The 16931-nt window shown below is 40.6% G+C and overlaps 1 protein-coding gene across 2 annotated transcripts in view; it reads right to left on the bottom strand.

Moving 5' to 3' along the window:
- LRP2 (LDL receptor related protein 2) overlaps nt 1-16235 on the bottom strand; it is a 108286-nt gene extending 92051 nt beyond the window's left edge. Inside the window, exons 1-2 of one of the 2 annotated variants that reach the window (XM_065751109.1) lie at nt 16196-16235; nt 14479-14690 (exon numbers count right to left, since the gene is read on the bottom strand). In XM_065751109.1, coding sequence (XP_065607181.1) covers nt 14479-14572 — 94 coding nt within the window. In that variant the 5' untranslated portion in view covers nt 14573-14690; nt 16196-16235. Of the gene's footprint in view, nt 1-14478; nt 14703-16195 lie in introns of those variants that run through there. The other variant, XM_065751110.1, reaches the window with a different exon arrangement.
- Nucleotides 16236-16931: the final 696 nt, after the last annotated feature.

Raw genomic sequence — 16931 nt, 5'->3', positions numbered from 1 at the left:
CAAATACAGTAAGAGTATTTGATCGAGCAAATATTCAGCTGTAAAACACTATTTATTAACATAGTCACCACCATTAGCTCTGCATTTTCGCTAGTGGTAAACAAACAGCCTGTATGTTATGCCATTCTCATCAAAATCTACACCAGCGGTGGTGACCCACTGTCAGTCACCACTGTTGAAACACACCACCCATGACCTTACTGTGCCCACATCCACCATTTGGTCTCCATAAATATTCAGCAAGTATTGATGAATGCCAATTGAAACCATTTTTTTTTTCCACATGGAGAAATTCAATGACACACATCTTTGCTACAAACTCACTTCCATGTCACACGTACTGTCAGACTGCCCCTTTGCTCCATCAGTCGCACTGCAACAAAATGTAATGTGATACTGGCAGAAAGGTTTAACCTGTACTGACATACCAACAGCATCTGCCTCTGATGTTGCAGGCTAATGTACTTAAAATAGGAGGCAGGACTTTCAGAGCAGCCCTCCTATAAAGAATTCCCAGACATCAACGGTAAGAACTTTGAAAGGTAAGTATCTATTTCAAATTGTTCAATATTCAGGAAAACACCAAGGAAAAATAAAGATTGTGTTTTTATCTTTAACATAAACCAGTCCAGTACCGAAACATGCAAATCTAAGATTAGAATTCTCACTGAAGAAATATAACCCAAAAGCACTATTGCTAAGTCGTTACACTTACAGTCTTAGGGCATTATGCTAATTTTGTCAGTGTCTCTTCTGTAGCTCTTGGAGCCTGGGATCCACTCCTGAGAAGATGCTAAGATTCAGAATTTACTCAGTTAAAACAATTAGGCTAATACTCCTGGCTCCGGCTAAGCTACTTGGACAAAGATTATGTCAGGTTGTCATTTTTCCAGGAAATAAAGAAATGCAATACTGATTTTGTCAGAGCAAAGGACAGGACAAAACACTAATAAAAAATACAATATTAGTCTTTTAATTGGTGACAAAACATATTCCTGTTGTTCAGCAATACATATAACACAATACAAACTCTATTACACAGCTATGATGAACTTCATGCTCTGCAACAACCAGCATATAGGAATGAAGTTAAACCACTGCCAAAGACAAACTCCACCGCCATCAAAGGTTGGTAGCCAATCTTTACACCACCAGTGTATGTTGCTACACATCACATTAAGTCATATGGAACTCTATCATGAGAAAGAGATGTTAATAGCTTCAGACATTTCACAGCATGATGGCCCTAATTCATAGGGCTACCATTATGCCCTCTCAACTTTATTTGTGCTTCATTTGCTCCAACATGTTCATGTTTAAATACTTACATTGAGAACTAAAAAACTTAAATTCAGGCTTGTTTTTTTTATTTATTGTTATTAAAAGTAGAATTTAAATAATTTTGTCTGACTCAGCGTGGAAACAAACACTATTGCACAGCTCTACAAATTATGTTTGTCTTCTTTCAGTTGCTCTCTAGGCTGTCAGTCTTTTCCGATTCTTTTCATGCATTTCTCCATCTTCCTTTTCAACCTTACTTTCAACCTTTGACTCCACTTGTTTTGAATTAACTATATCATGCTCAGATTTTTAAGGCATCGTGACTGTCTGACTACATAGAATAGACCCAAAAAAACGACTAGCCCTTTCTTCCTCACACTCACAATACCTTTGAGAATTGGTAATGCCTCATTTAACAGTTCAGCTTAATGAAAGACCTACATTAACAGAGAACATATTAAACTCAGAATAGATCTCACCACTCAAACTGCCTACTGAGAAACGCAATTTACATCTCTGTGATGACTTTACATCTCAGGAATCATCTTCCACAACTTTTTTTTTTTAATGCTTTAAAAGAGTGACATCCTTCAAAGCAGTAATTTTTTCTTCTTAACTGTTCTGTCTTAATACATCAGCATTTCTTAAAAAAAAAAAATTTAAGTGCTAAGAAATGATGTTACAAGCCTCTCCATATAAATTTTACAAAATAAAAGTGATAGGTTCTCCTTTCTTTCCGCCTTCCAACAAAGACTACTCTTTGTTCCCATTCAGCCCCCAAACAGAAAAGACACCATGTCAGTTCACTCCAGTGGCCTTGCAGGTAAAGTCCTGGAGATGCACCTCTCGTACACTTTGATGTCAGATTTTTGCCTAGCCTAATTACACTTCAAACAGCCTGGGGGTTTGGAATGCTCAGGGAGGTGAAGTTGAACGTCTGCAAATTCCAACTCCATTCCCCCACTCCAAAGAAGAAAGAAATATAATTCATAATTCAATAAAGACCTTCACTTATTTTTGTAAAAAGCTCTATGATACAGAAAAGTAGTTTTTTGCTAGCGATCACAATAGGAGATTAAACAAAGATGAATTAAACTACAAAGAAAAGTAGGACAGAGTCAAAGTTCAGCTATATTTCACACTCCTGCCTTAAGACAGTATTTATTTTTGTCTTTAAATACTCTTCAAGTACCATTAATATTTAATAAAAACTATTCAGATTTAGAAGTTAATGATAACCAGAAAAGTGGCACAAGATTAATCTTTGAACTTCAAGACTGTGCAATATTGAACATGTCCATAAAGAAGACCACATTAGAGAAATAATGGACAGCATCAAAGAAAACACAGTACAAAATTAGTCTGCACTCAAGTCACATAACTGGAAGACACTGAGAACGGAACTTAAAAGAGCAGACTTGCTTCTCTGTTGACAGTAACTAGACTAAGTGGTTTGACACCCAAATCCTGATTATACAGGTTCTTCAAAATTTAGCAGGAGCCCACTAACAATAACAAAACAGATGTTTTTTTTACAAAATAGCAGAAAATTATGCTTCCACTCCATCTCTCCCTAGGAATCCACTCATGTTTTAATATTACTGGATTATAAACAGAATTCATTAGGAGAGTGGGCAGAATGGAAACAGAAGGAAAACTTAATTTTAGTCTTCATTTATTTTCTTCTGTTAGGCTTACTGGACAAGCAGAGCCTAGCTCCATCTCAGACAGATGAGCTAAATATTCCACAATCACAGGAGCAGAACTTGAGAACAGCCCATGTTGTGAGTTCAGTGGAACGCTGAGTATCAGAAGCTGTTATAAATGAATCTTGTCTGTGGCAGCATATCTCAGTGACTGCTTTTTAAAGTATTATCCATTGATTTACAACAGCAAACACCTTAAAATTCAAGTACAAAAGTGAAAATTTTGTTTCTCACTACTGACTTCAAAATACGACAGTTTCCATTTCAAAATCAGTTGCCAAAAAGCACTGTCCTCCCAGTGCAAAAAAAAAAGTCTGTAGACAGCTGTCTCTTCTGCTGTTAAACAGCAACACTGCTTAGATACAAGAAAAGATAGTAAACATACACTACAAATTCTGTATTCTAAAAGTATATTCTGTGCTTTGCACATTCTTGCTCATACAGACACTTGCCAACTATAATGTTTGCTAATTTTAACAATGCTCATATTCAAACTCTTTTAAGAATACTTTAAATTAGCGTATTATACGTTAAACTATTGGCTTCCAGTTAATACAGTTATAAAAGGACTATAGATTCATTTTTGCCAATGCGTCAACATAAATCCAGGAATTAAAGAAATTCAGTATTTTAATCTACTGAAACTAAGCAGGAAAGCTTTCCTGCAAGGAAAGAAAAGTTTCAAGTCTCCGGCGGACATCAAGTTCAAAGGAATGACACTGTAAACGCCTCCTAGCAACCTTAAAGATATTCATAACCCTCATCCTCTACACTTAACTTTAGCTTTTTTAATTGAAAAAATATTGAATGTAAACAGTCTGACAGAAAACAGAAAACCTAATTTTACTTTTTTCAAGTACAAACTTCAACAATAAAGATAACAAGCTCTGAATTTTCTGATAAGCCCCATGCAGTCCTCTTGGAAAATAATTAAAAAAACTGTTTAAGAACAAAATAACTGTGGTCCCTACACTATCACTTTATAACTAATCTCTTTTTTCCCATAATGACATGCAATAGCTCTAAATTATTCAATAGTCATGTATGTGGAAAAAAATGACAACCACACTTTAAAATCAAAAGCTTCTTTACTACACATACCCACACTGTGTCACTGCCATCCTACAGCAGTGTAAGCAAATTCATAAAAACAACAATGCCTTTATAATCTTGATTGAACTTACACACTATTTAAAAAGTAGTAAGTAAACTCTTAGGATCTCTGCAGTCCTATAACAAGACAGAAATAAGAAACAGTCCACTTAAAGGACTAATTATAATAGACAGGAAGTGATACTCCTTTCTTCTGATAGTAAATATTTCTTATACTGAACAGTATTCTTCCTTCAGTTTAAGTCACTGTTAAACTTCCCACATTTCAGTGATGCCTGATTCTCAGTTATTAATTTTTATTTCATACTTTAACTTAACTGTATACAAAGTATTTGCATTGGTGAGACTAACAAAAATAATTTGTAGTCCTTTCTTAGAGAGTTACTAACTGTCCGTCCAAATTCAAGGAAACTATTATTTTTGTGGTAATGAAATATTAGCATCTGCAATATAAGAAGGGTATTTCAAGTACACCACATGTAAAGAACATGCTCTGCCCTAAATTAGATAATCTTAACCAGTTGTCCTGACATTAGCTGTCTTAATCCACGTAATTCAATTGTGATGGTGTTAGGTGGGTAAGTGAAGCAGGCACTGTGATCTCTAGGGAAGCACACACTTCAGAGTTCTCCTAAAAACCATCAGCTTCTTTTTCATGAATGGCACACTAAATATGCAAAAATCTGTTCTAATTGACCAAATGACACGAAGAGGAAGAAGAACAAGCAAACACAGGACAAGTAAAAGACACCCCCAATGACTCACGGAAGGAAGCATCCCAAGCATTTTTGTAAGAATGGGCCTTGCTAATGGCCCCGGGGGCTGCTGCAGAATAACAACTGGGAAACGAGGGGGCGATAGGGAGGGGGAGAAGATAGCCAAATGAGGAAGACCTTCGGGAATAGGAAGTATTTACAGCTACACAGTGGAGAAAAATGAAGGAGGGAAAAAAAAAAAAAAAGTGTTCAAACAACTTAAGAAAGAACATGTACAGTATACACCATTGAGAAAATCTGGTAGATGCAGTAGCAGATGATAAAACCACCTCACGGAGCTATTCCCATTCTGAGAGCTGCATTGTTTTTTTTAATAAATTTTCCAAATAATGTGCTGTTTGTTCTCAAAATTAAACCTCACGCTGAGATGGTGAGCTGCATTCATTTCAGTCATGCTCTCCTGAAAGCTGATGAGTCACTAAAGTATGAGGAATCCTGCTTCAGCAATACCCTTACAATCTGGTTTGTAACAGTGAAAACATGTCATTTGTTTTTCTCTTACGCTCTATTGTTAAGACTGAAAATTGCTATGCAACATTTAGCGTTTTACCAAATCATAAACTTTACTGCCATATTATACTATTAATCATGAAAAAAAATGAAATTCATCATGCAAAAATAAACTATTTCCCCTTGCAGATAATAAATGCAGTAAACATACAGATCAGAAGCTTTTTTTTTTCGCCCACAGAATCCACATTCCTAACAAAATTCTTCACAACTTAAACAATACCATCCTATCTATTGGTTCTCCTGGATAAAAAAAAAAAAAAAAAAAAAGACAAGTTAATCTGCATCCCAAAGCTTCACGGGGCATCCAGTCATCATTTTGAACATCAGAAATAGTGACTGTGACTTGTTGAAAACTAAATACGCGAGAATATTTTCAGAAAAACAGAAGAACTGAAATGTCTGTGCAGAATAGATCAGAGTATGCTACAAGCATGTATTGTACATAGACATTCTAATGCTACTTACTGCTGTCAACGACAGTACTAACTACAGATACTACTTCTGATGCATTGACAATTGCTATGTATCTCCCTCACTCTGAAGTAATGCAATTTCAGATAGCAACTAACAGACACAGCTGGTCACTCCCTATCAAGCTCCTTAAAAATTAAATTTCATGAGAAAAGGACATCTGAACTAAAGCAGTTACATTGTCCAAAACACTCCCAGAGAAGGCAAATTTATCTTAACAGACCTGAAAATCAGTGACGAAAAATAAATGTTTTTAAATATTTTCATTTTTTTATTTTTCATAAAAATATTTTCACCAAAATAGTAATACTAATGAATATCTCAAAGTGAAAAGTCCTTGAGTTTATCAGAAGCAGATAAATACAATAAATTAATCCTATCATACGTAATTACAAATAAAAGAAAAGACATCGCTTCTCTCCCAAGTTTCACAGTGGTAGCAGAACACAACACAGAATCACAGAAAGGACGAGGTTGCAAGGGGCCTTACAACCCACGCGGTCCCAGCCCCCCCCCCCACCCCCCCCCACAGCTAGTGGCTGCCCCCCACCAGCTCAAGCTGCTCAGGGCCCCATCCAATCGAGCCTTGAGCACCTCCAGGGATGGGGGTAACAAATTTCTTCCTAATATCTAATCTAAATCATCTCTCTTTTAGTTTAAAGCCATTCCCCCTTATACTCTCACTACACTCTCCTGAAGAAGGGTTCCTCTCCACCTTTCCCATAGGCCCCCTAAAGGTACTAAAGGACACTGTAAGGTCTGCCTGGAGCCTCCTATTTACAAGGCTGAACAATCCCATCTCCCTCAGCCTTCCTTCACAGCAGAGGTGCTACAGAACTCTGAGCTTGCATACACATTTGCAACCTTTAAATCATATTCCCCTTCCTCATGATAATAACTCCCATTAGTCTTTCCAAATGTCTGCTAGGAAGAGGGCCCAACCACACCAGGTACATTGCTGGCCAGAAAGTCAGCATCTCTATGAAGAACATGTAACGGCTGAGAATGACTGGGGCAATAATTGCGTGCCTCCCTCTCCTTTGATACCTTATGAAATTTCTTAGGGTTTAAGGGTCTGAGAATTCTCAGCTCTATGAGAATAGAGCTGCAAAACTTGAGTAGACCAACGAGACAGAAAGTACTACACATCTAAAAAGAGACCATTTGACTGCTAAAACATCTTTATTCAGGAAACCAAACAAGCAACAGGGAAGAACAGTATGTGTTATCTAACAGGGAATAAGACCTTAGTATGGATAAAGTACTTTGGCAAGATCAGAGCTTTCACTTCACTCTTGGTTATTACTTCACTCAATTTCACTGTCTGTCTTTTAGTTGTTTTTTTTTCCCCTCAAACAAATCAAAGAGGCCCAAATTTCCAAAGGATTTTATGTTGTTTTAGAAGTTTGTTTGTTTGTGTTTTTATATTTTTATTACAAGATAATCATTTCAAATTCCCTTCAGTGGCTGGCCTGTTAACAGTTCAAAAACACAAAAATAATGGAGACTAATAATAGCATCATTTCTATATTTCCACTAATAAATTGCCTTTTTGTTTTTTCCCAATTGTCTGCTACTACAATATGATCATGAAACAACTCCACTTATACAGCATTTGCCATAGGAGCCTGGCTGTCATTGTTGCATACCTTGCTGAGGCAAAGCTCCCAGTGAGGCAGATGGCAAGCTGGCTCCAGCAAGTCAACAGCATGACTGGAACTATGTCTGAGGCTCTATTCAGATCACCCTCTTGGTTCATCCAACAGCAATTTGTCAAGGCTCAGATTAATAACTAAGCAGGCTCAGTTCAAGCACACCACTAAATAACTTTCACGTACTGGAGAGGTAACAGAAGGAATTTTATTACTCATTTCACTGACAGAATATTAGGAACTAAAATTCACTTCCAGTGAGAGTCAGTCAGGCTTTAAAGTGTATTCTGTGGATCATTCATACACAGAAGAAAAAAACTGCAAAAATTATACGGGTATGAAAGACACCACAAACTGTCGCTAGTTTCAGACACCAATGTAGCTCACTTGTTTCAAGTCAAATGGTTTAGAAACCTGCTATACCTCTCAGTAGTAAAAATCAGGTTTAATTAATTCAGCTGGAAGGCCAATAAAAATTGTTGCAGCATTCCAAGTGCTTGGTTATCGTCCAACTCGTTTATTGTACTGAAGGTTGAGAACAGCCCTGCAATCTTGTTCAAAAGTGAACACGTGAGCAGTCCCATTCAAGTCAAGCCATCTGTTTACACTAGACAACTTTACAAAAGAGTTTCCAGCAATGCTAACCATTATAGCCCCGATGGGACCATTCTTCTAACTAGCATGCTAGCCAATCATTTCCTAAATACCCTTACAGTAGTATTAAGCAGCAACTGCATGGCCAACTGAGCCAACCCACTGACTCACTACCATAGACAAAGGGTCTCTTCTTTCCCTTTTCCAAAACTGCTCCTTCTCCCACTCAGTGCTGAGATTCACTTGCTTTTCCAGCCTCTAGTGACTACCAGACCTTTCTCTGCATTGTCCTAATTCACCAAGCCATCAAGAAAGTACCCAATTCACCAGACCTGGTTTAGTTTTCCACCAGATTTGTGTGTGAAAGTCACTCACTGAGAGGTGTGGAAAGAACAGGTACTAACACGAAGAAAGAGGAGCACAGGCAGTAACACAGGAATGTGTCATGGCAGGAGGGAGAGGAACAGAGCCTCCTGTTTCCCCTAGCAGTAGCTGCTGAAATGGCTCATCACCTCATTAAGACCATACCCCTAGGTGACATGGTATGAGGGGGCCTGGCAATGCTAAGTGAGGTATCTCAATACTGGTGGAGTGATGTGAAATTTGCAGCCAACATCCTGCTTCATGGCAGACCTAGGGAGGCAGGCATTTCAATTCTCCAAACCCTATACTCCTTCAAACTAAACTAAACCAAACCCTGCAGTATGTTTGCCTGAGTGCATAAAGGTTTCTGAAGATGAAACTCATCACCTAGATTGTAAATGTGAATACAGTAATTCCTGGGATATCTTGAGTATTACAGGTCATCGTTTTTAGTAAAGATGCCACAGAACTTAACTAAAAACCCCATCCCTCACCTTGTTCTACAAAAGTCTGAGCCTGCAGTCATCGACCACAGAAATCCCTGTTGCAAAGGACTCCCTTTCCTGGACTCTACATAACAAGATGTGGCATCATGACCTACTTGCATGAGAGAATAACCGGACAAACACCATGCTGTTTTACAGGGTCTTCTGCTGAAGATACAACTTCTTGAGTGCAAAACAAAGGCAATTTATCCATATTAAAAGCCTAAAATATAATAGGGCATAAAGGAAGAACAATTTCAGTTAACTCTTTTATGCCATTTTATTAATCCACAGCAAATTTTGTAATAGTGATCCTTAGATCTCTAATCCACTTCAAGCACTGCAAAACAAAGAAAACATTAAAAGGCTCAAAACCAACAGTAAAAGCTTATAGAACCTGCTAGAGGCAATCCATTTCATTAAACATTTCTATGCTTACTCATTAAACTTCACTTTCTTCAACTGTTCTAAAAATGTGCTGAGTTAAGGGAACAAAAGAAAAAAAAAGTCCCCACAGTTATAAAACATTACCATAAGAAAGTAAGACTTCAAAGTGGATCTCAAGCAATAGTAAGCTATTAAAAGAGATGTTTACTCTTCACTGAATCCTATTTTCCATCTAGAAGATCAGTATAAGTCAAGGGTATCTTCTTTGAAATCAATGGAGCTATACTGGCTTGACTGAGAAGAGCCCTCACTCTTTCTCCATCTAAAATAGTTCAAGATATTTTATGTACAAAGTACAAATTATATGCAGAAGCACTTTGAAGTAATTTGAAAAAGATTGACTTTTATTTGCTACACTCAGTGTAAACTATTAAAAACATGCCAATAAATTATCTGATTATCACAGCTAATTAACCAATGACATAACCTAGCATAAAAACATCAACTTCTCAGCAATAATCTGTAGATCATTAATTAGAAGAGACCTTTAATGTTATTCATCAATGACACCTTCTATAACGTGTGATATATTTTTAAACATCCAAAGTACTATATGATTTCAGTACTTATTAAACAAACCTCTAAAAGAGAAACAAACACTCCTTAAAAAGCACAGAAAGATTCTAAGTGTCATAGTGTCTGCACAAGTGAAATGTTTTCAGAAGGACTCAGATAGAAAAAGTTTTGAAGGAAGACTGAATTGCATTTAATCCAATACCCTCCACCACTATAATGTCTGATTACTGCTTAATTAAAAATATGAGTATTAAGTAAGAAAAGTCTTGACAAATGAACCCCCAGTTCACGTACTAAATATCGAGAAGTTAAAAGCAAGCATCATTGAACTTCGATATGCCAATAATCTAACACTGCAAGAAGGCAAGGGGGAAAGGCTCCAAATACTCTTACTGATTTCATATCAATCCAGGAAGCCCAAAAAGAAAATCAAAAAGCTTTAGCGAAATTGCATTCTACTTTTCCCTCAAAGGAATCTTTGCTCACTTCCTGCAAAACACATGGAAAGTAAATCTGGATTAAAGTGGGATTTTGTTGCTCAAATTTCCAATCAGCTCAATATATGAAAGACCTTGGTTTGTCTTACAGGGAAATTGAAGCAACACATGCAACACATTTATCTTAGCTAAAATCTCCTTAGATGCTCTGCCTCATAGTCTCAACTTCTGTAGCTTAATTATTTACTGTAACTCTAGCATTTGGCATAGAACCCAAATTTAACCAGGTATCATTCAATTACTGCTTTCAATTTTTAACTAAAATTTTGAGAGTTGTCCCATTCTTCACTTTAGCTGATTACTTAGCAAATTCCTGCTATGCTTTGCTGAACAGTATACAGAAAGAGTAAATTATTAAGAAAAGTCAAGAAATGTATTATAAGAAGACTACTTATTAAGAAGAACCTTAGGAAAAAAAAACAGACCATCAGTGCAAAGAGCTAGGACTCATTAATTACAAGCTTACAATCTGTTTTATCAAGATACACTTTTAAATTTTCAGCCCTCAGGAAAAAATAAGTTCAGAACTAGACTGACACTAAGTTTTGCTCTTGATTTTTTGCAAGTACATCACCAAGAGAAACCAAGAAAATAACTGCAGTATGATGAATGCTGATGAATGCTGCAGCACATAGGTTATTTACAATACTTATTAAACTGCACATCGGGTTTTGCATTGGATCAGTCATTTTCTTCTCCATTATTAATTTGGAGATTGAATTCTTACAATACCTAATGGAAATGCATATTTCTCCATGCCATTCTTCTCTCTACTTGGATTTACCATACCTATTCTATTCATCACTGGTCTCACTTCATGCAACACTTCTTTGTGATTTATGAGATGGTATCACACCGTACAGATTCAGTCTTAAAAGAGGTCTTCATTCCCACAGACAAAGATCTTTCAAAAACAACAAATTTTTGTCACAACCGTCTGAGCTGTATTTAAAATTAATGATTTCTCACTGCAGAGATTTAAGATGTAAATCAAATTTGATGCACTAATTTTCATGTTATGGCAAAGCTGTGCAAACCACATTTTGACATGCCGGGAATACAAATAATTTTATTTTTTTTTTTAAAGAAAAACAGAAGTTTTTTAACTGTAGTTTGGACTTGATTACACAGAAAACTGTAAAGGCAACTGAAAAAAAGGAGGAAAAATACATCTTGGAAGTCAACCTAGCTGTGATCTCCTGGGCTCTTAGCTCAATGCAGAACACAAAAAATTAAAAAACTCACATGTATGTAATAAAAAATAGGAACCAATAGGAATACTTAGGCTTCCAGCTACATTCCAAAGAATTTTTAAGTTTATGCTAATATCATGATTACCTGCGAGGAAAATATAGCCTGGTTAAGAAATCATTTATTTCATATGATTCACAGCAGTGTGAATCTGCACTCCACATATCAGAAGTGCTGAAGAAATAAAAAGATCCAGCAGAAGCAGAGAAGGAGGAATATTGAGCAGCAAACCCCAGTTTAGATGTTGTAAACTATACAGTACAGTGAAGGTCTGGCCTCACAAAAGCAAATTAGTACTTTGCAATAAACTATAGCGAAGCCAAAGTTTCAGTACAAGTATGCGTAATTCTGAAAAAAATGAAGACTGGCAATGTTTTGCAACATGCACTAATTTAATAGTATTGATGACAAGAAACAGCACCGAAGTTTAAATATTTAATTATTGATTTACATCTCCTGTGTTGAAAAAGTTCATGAGGACCTAAGGGACACCAAAAAAGAAAAAATAAATAAAAAAATGGAAGTTTAACTTAAACACACACCAGAGATGATAAATATAGTACATCTAGAAGAAATGTTTTTAATATTTTAGATCTAGAGGGAAGGTGTCTTCTTTATAAGGAAAATCAGTTTTTTATGAAAGATTTCTACATGATTTTCATGTATATGAATGATGTTGTAAAGAAGCAAACAGTTCCTCTGTCCCTGAACCATTAAGAAAATAAAAATCTTCCCCCACTTTCAGGTACTAAATCCTCCTCAACAGAAGTCCAGCAGGCCTTCCACGTTAGATAAGTTGAGGATGATAACAGACAGTATGTGGAGCACTGCATGACCATACAGACCTGGTATGCTTTGCAGAAAGATTAAAGACCTCATTGTTCGACTGAGAAGTTGCCCTAGTGAGCTCATGTGCCCTCTGCAAAGCTGCTGAAGGCATAACAACCATCCAGCGTCTGGGGTCTGTGGCTACAAGCATGAAGGCCTTCCAGATTCCTCAAAACAAACATTAACATCAGTGCCATGAATGGAGTTAGTCCCTTAGCTTTTCAGATTCTAGCTGCAAGGTACTGGGACAAAAGCTACCTTAGGGGCAACAAGGCCCACAGAGGCCGGAAGAACCAGGCCCCATATGAGCAGCCATATGAGGGGCAGTACTTTTATTCAGCTTTTAAGTACTGAGGTCTAGTAAATCCAGGATTAATAAACTGGTGACAAACCGCGATATCAACATCTGAGTAAATACACAGGTGAAGCTCATTCTAGAAACATCCAGCACATACTGGGAATGCTCAAATACTGCCAACCTCAAGCCTTCAGAAACATTACTGAAAGCATATTTTAAAAATACTGAGGATTAGGCAAGATAATACAATTTTCCCAAATTTCCTTTTGAGCCTCAATTTGTTTTCATAATTCTCTTTATTTTTATTGTTTGGGTTTCTTTTAAATCAGAATCTGACATGATCTCAGGATTCAAGAAGCTCAGCTCAAAGACATCAAATACTTCACAAGAAAGATCACCATGTGGCCAGGATTGCAATCCATGCGTTTTATTATGATCAATTATGCTTCTACTAATACTAGACAGCCTCATTTACACAGTTATTTATTTTACTTCCTTTAAAGGCATTGTGGGGAAATTCAAAAATTCTGCTTTTTTAGTGCCTGCAGGTTCGTGGTCCAGACCTCGTGTCCCCCTCCCATCGCAATATTTGCCGGGCACGTCCCAAACGGCTAAAAGTGGCCGAGGAGCAAGAAAACAATATTCTGAGGTCAGTGCCGCAGCCCCCATTGCACCCAGCGTGCAACAGCACGCGGGATTAGCTGGCCGCCTAGAGCTGACCTCCCTGCCAGGGCCTTTGCAGGGCTCCTGCTGCACATTAGCCATCTCCTCTTTTGCTGCTAAGAGAGAGCTGTTAGCAGCAGTTGCTGCATAATTACTTGCTTGAATCTGTCTAAGAAGCTTAAGAGTTGAGCAATGCAAGCAGATTAACTATTTGGGTGCACCAACACGCACAGCCAGTGGCTCCCGGCCCCACAGTCGGGCCCATGGGCGCGCCGCGGCCCCTCACCCCGCCGCAACCGGGGGAGCGCGCCCGGCTCGGTCCCGGCAGCTCCGAGCGCCGGCCCGGGCCCAGTCACATGCTGCCGGTCGCCTAGCAACGGCAAAGCCCAGCCGCGGCGCTCCGCCGCCCGGCTGCGAGCTGTGACCGGCACCGGCGGGGCCGCCCCCCACGAGGGGCTGCAAGGCACGGCCGCCTCGGGCTACGTGCGGGACCCGCTGCCCGCCGACACCGGCTCTCGTGCCCTGGAAGGCGCGCCCGGACACGGGGCGCTCTGTGCGGCGGAACACTCGCTTCGCTGGCGAGAAGGGAGCGGAGACCTCAAGGCACAAAACGGGAAAGGCTCTGTGAGGTTCTGTCCGGCTTCATCTCGCCCAGAGCCAGAACGGGTGCTCGCACCCCGGGCACGCCGAACGCAGCCCGCGGTGCTGTACGGCCGAAGCGGCCCCTCTGCGCCCAGCAGCGCGCTGCCGCCCCGCACAGCCCAAGAAAAGTTTGTACAAAGCAGAAAAGCTATCCCGGGATAACTTAGTACCAATATAAGAGAAAGTAAAGAGCTGATGAGCTCTGCAGGCTCTTTTAAGGCGAAATGAACACCCAACACAGGGCCCCGGGGACAGCCAGCTCCCCGCTACTCCGCGCCGACTGTGCTACCCCGCGGCCGGCGCTGGGCTCTCCCAAAGGTGTGGAAAGAACAGGTACTAACACGAAGAAAGAGGAGCCCCGGGCAGCGGGAGCAGCACTTACCTTGGCAACTGCCCTGCAGGACGCATGCAGCGAGCAACAGCAGCACTCCGCAGGCAGTCGCTGCTCTTTCACCCGTCTGCTGCCGTGTTCCCATCTGGGCTGGGATGCTCCAGCTGTCTTCGGTCCGGCCGCTCCGCTCCGGGTATCGCTCTGCACAGAGAGCTCGGGCTCTTTTTCCTATCCCGCTACTTGCAGAAGAAAGGCGCGCTCCCCTGTTGAGACATCGCGTTCTCTATAAACTCCCACCCTCCAGACATTGCATAAAGCTCTTTATACCCCGCGGCCCCGGAACTAGCATGAGAGAATGAGGCGCGGAGCGGGCCCTGCGGCCGCACTGCCAGCCCCTCCCGCCGCGGGGCAGCGGGCGCCGCGTCCCAGCACCTTGGGGCAGTGCGGGACAGCGTCCGCCTGCAAGCGGCTCGTGTCCCTGATATTAGCGTCCCAACGACACGCTCCGAACAAGGGAAGCGTATCTGACAACTTGGAAATACCCAGTTAGCGAATGCAAGGGCTAACACTTATAATTTGGTTGGTATCGTTCCTCACAGAAGTATTGCAAAATGCAAGCAATGTTACTTCTGCTCTTTCTTAGGAGAGGTAATCAGTTTGGTAAAGTACTTCAGCTGAGAATGCTGAAGACAGCAGCTGGACACCTTCCTCTGCCCCTAACTACAGCACATGGGAGTTGCCTGCCTGCATTTTATTGCTGCTGTTGCAGGAATCATACACCTACAAATGAAGTTGGAGCAGTGCAGAGGAGCACAGGGAAATACAGATACCCATATGCTTCAGAGCACGGCCCTGGGAAAAGGGCACACATTTGGGATGCTTTCTGTGCAAGTTCAGAAGCATTACAGATAAACCAAGTGAAGTTACCTTGTTTGGTTCTGGTCAGGAGAAGGCTTCAGAGTAGAAAATCTGAGATATGCCAAGCTGTTCCTTTCTATGCTTGTGTTCACACAGATGTGCGTGTGAAAAAAGAGACTGCTGTGTGTACGCACAGTGAGAGGAAGATTGGTCTGTTTGTCTAGCAAGAAACTTCGTTAGATTAATTCTAACGCCACCACTCATAAATTCTTCCTATCACTTCTGTTAGTTTCACATTGCACTCATCACAATGGGTGCTTGCTAACAGCAGAATCTAACGTGATACTTAAAAACAAACTTTTCTTTTTTGCTTCGAACTGTAATTTCAGGCTGGGGTGGAGGGACCTGCATTACTTTTGCAGAAGTTGGAGAGGAACATGCTGTTGTTTACTGGCAGACCGAGATTTTTCTCTAGGTCCTGCAGGACGCTAATCCTCCTAACCTCTTCCTAAGGTTTTCTATCTATCAGGCTAGAAAAGGAAGAGGGGCGGGGGAAAAGGGGGGGAAGATGTGGAGTGCGGGCTTTTGCAAGGTTGTGATTTATGCAGGTTCGGGGCTGTTTGGTGTAGTGGTACGACACAGCACCGGGGTCAAGCCACAAGAAACACTGGGGGCAGATCAGAATATTCAATTAGCTTCCTGGCACCTCTGAATCACAAAGAGAGGATAAGATCTCTCCATCACAAGATCCAGAGCTGCCGGGGGAGGGGACCTGCTCTCTTCAAATCTCCCTGCGCCCTCCCACCCGCACTCCTTTCACCGTAGGAGAACAGCGCTCGAAACATTCCTTTCTGCACGGAAGGACTTTTCCTATTGTTGTTTTCTTTGTGTTTCAGTGTTGCCAACTTACTGGAATTCTTGTCGTGGTTTCACAGCAAGGCTCAGGCTGACCAAACGGAACCAGCTGCGTTTGTGTATGGGGCCGCCACCGCTTTAATCCCCCAACAACGCCGATGGGGAGGGACGGAAGGGATCCGCGGAGGGGCACAGGCAGATCCGCTCAGTACAGATGGGTACCTGAAAAGCCAACAGACCAACACCATTCTTAATTAGAAGGAGAATGGTTTAAAGCTGCTCACACCCCAGCAGTATGCAGACAGAGCTTGAGAGCTGCAACACCATACTGGCAGCAACACGCACCCTTGGTCACTGCATCTTTGGGTGGCCTGGATGCAAGGTTTGGGAGACACCTGTTTCACACAGTTGGCACACAGAAAGCACATTCCTGCCTCCTTTGCTTTCACCAGTGCTACACATCACCATTTCCCAGAGGGCTGGAGGCAAGAATTATTCTTAAACAGAAACGGAGATACTACAGACAATGAGGGCGAGCCCTATGCAGAGACTGTGGGTCAGCCCTCCTCACCATTATTCCTAACGCTCAAATAGAAACTAACCAATCAGCCCAGGAACTTCACTGGAGAAGAAAGAAAGTCACTAAGGAGCCAGCACAGGATCATGCTGTTTTCAGTTTTCTTAAAAACTTTCTCCTCACACTTAACCTAATCATTCAACCAAAGGGACCCTGTTCTGCTGGACACCATCAAGCAGCACTTCAGGAGAGCTGAGCTGCAAGATGGAACACA

This window comes from Cyrtonyx montezumae, unplaced genomic scaffold (genome assembly GCF_038088225.1).
Source record: "Cyrtonyx montezumae isolate F1298 unplaced genomic scaffold, pur_monq_1.0 scaffold_7, whole genome shotgun sequence".
Taxonomy (NCBI): domain Eukaryota; kingdom Metazoa; phylum Chordata; class Aves; order Galliformes; family Odontophoridae; genus Cyrtonyx; species Cyrtonyx montezumae.
This window is presented reverse-complemented; position numbering and strand designations above follow the sequence as displayed.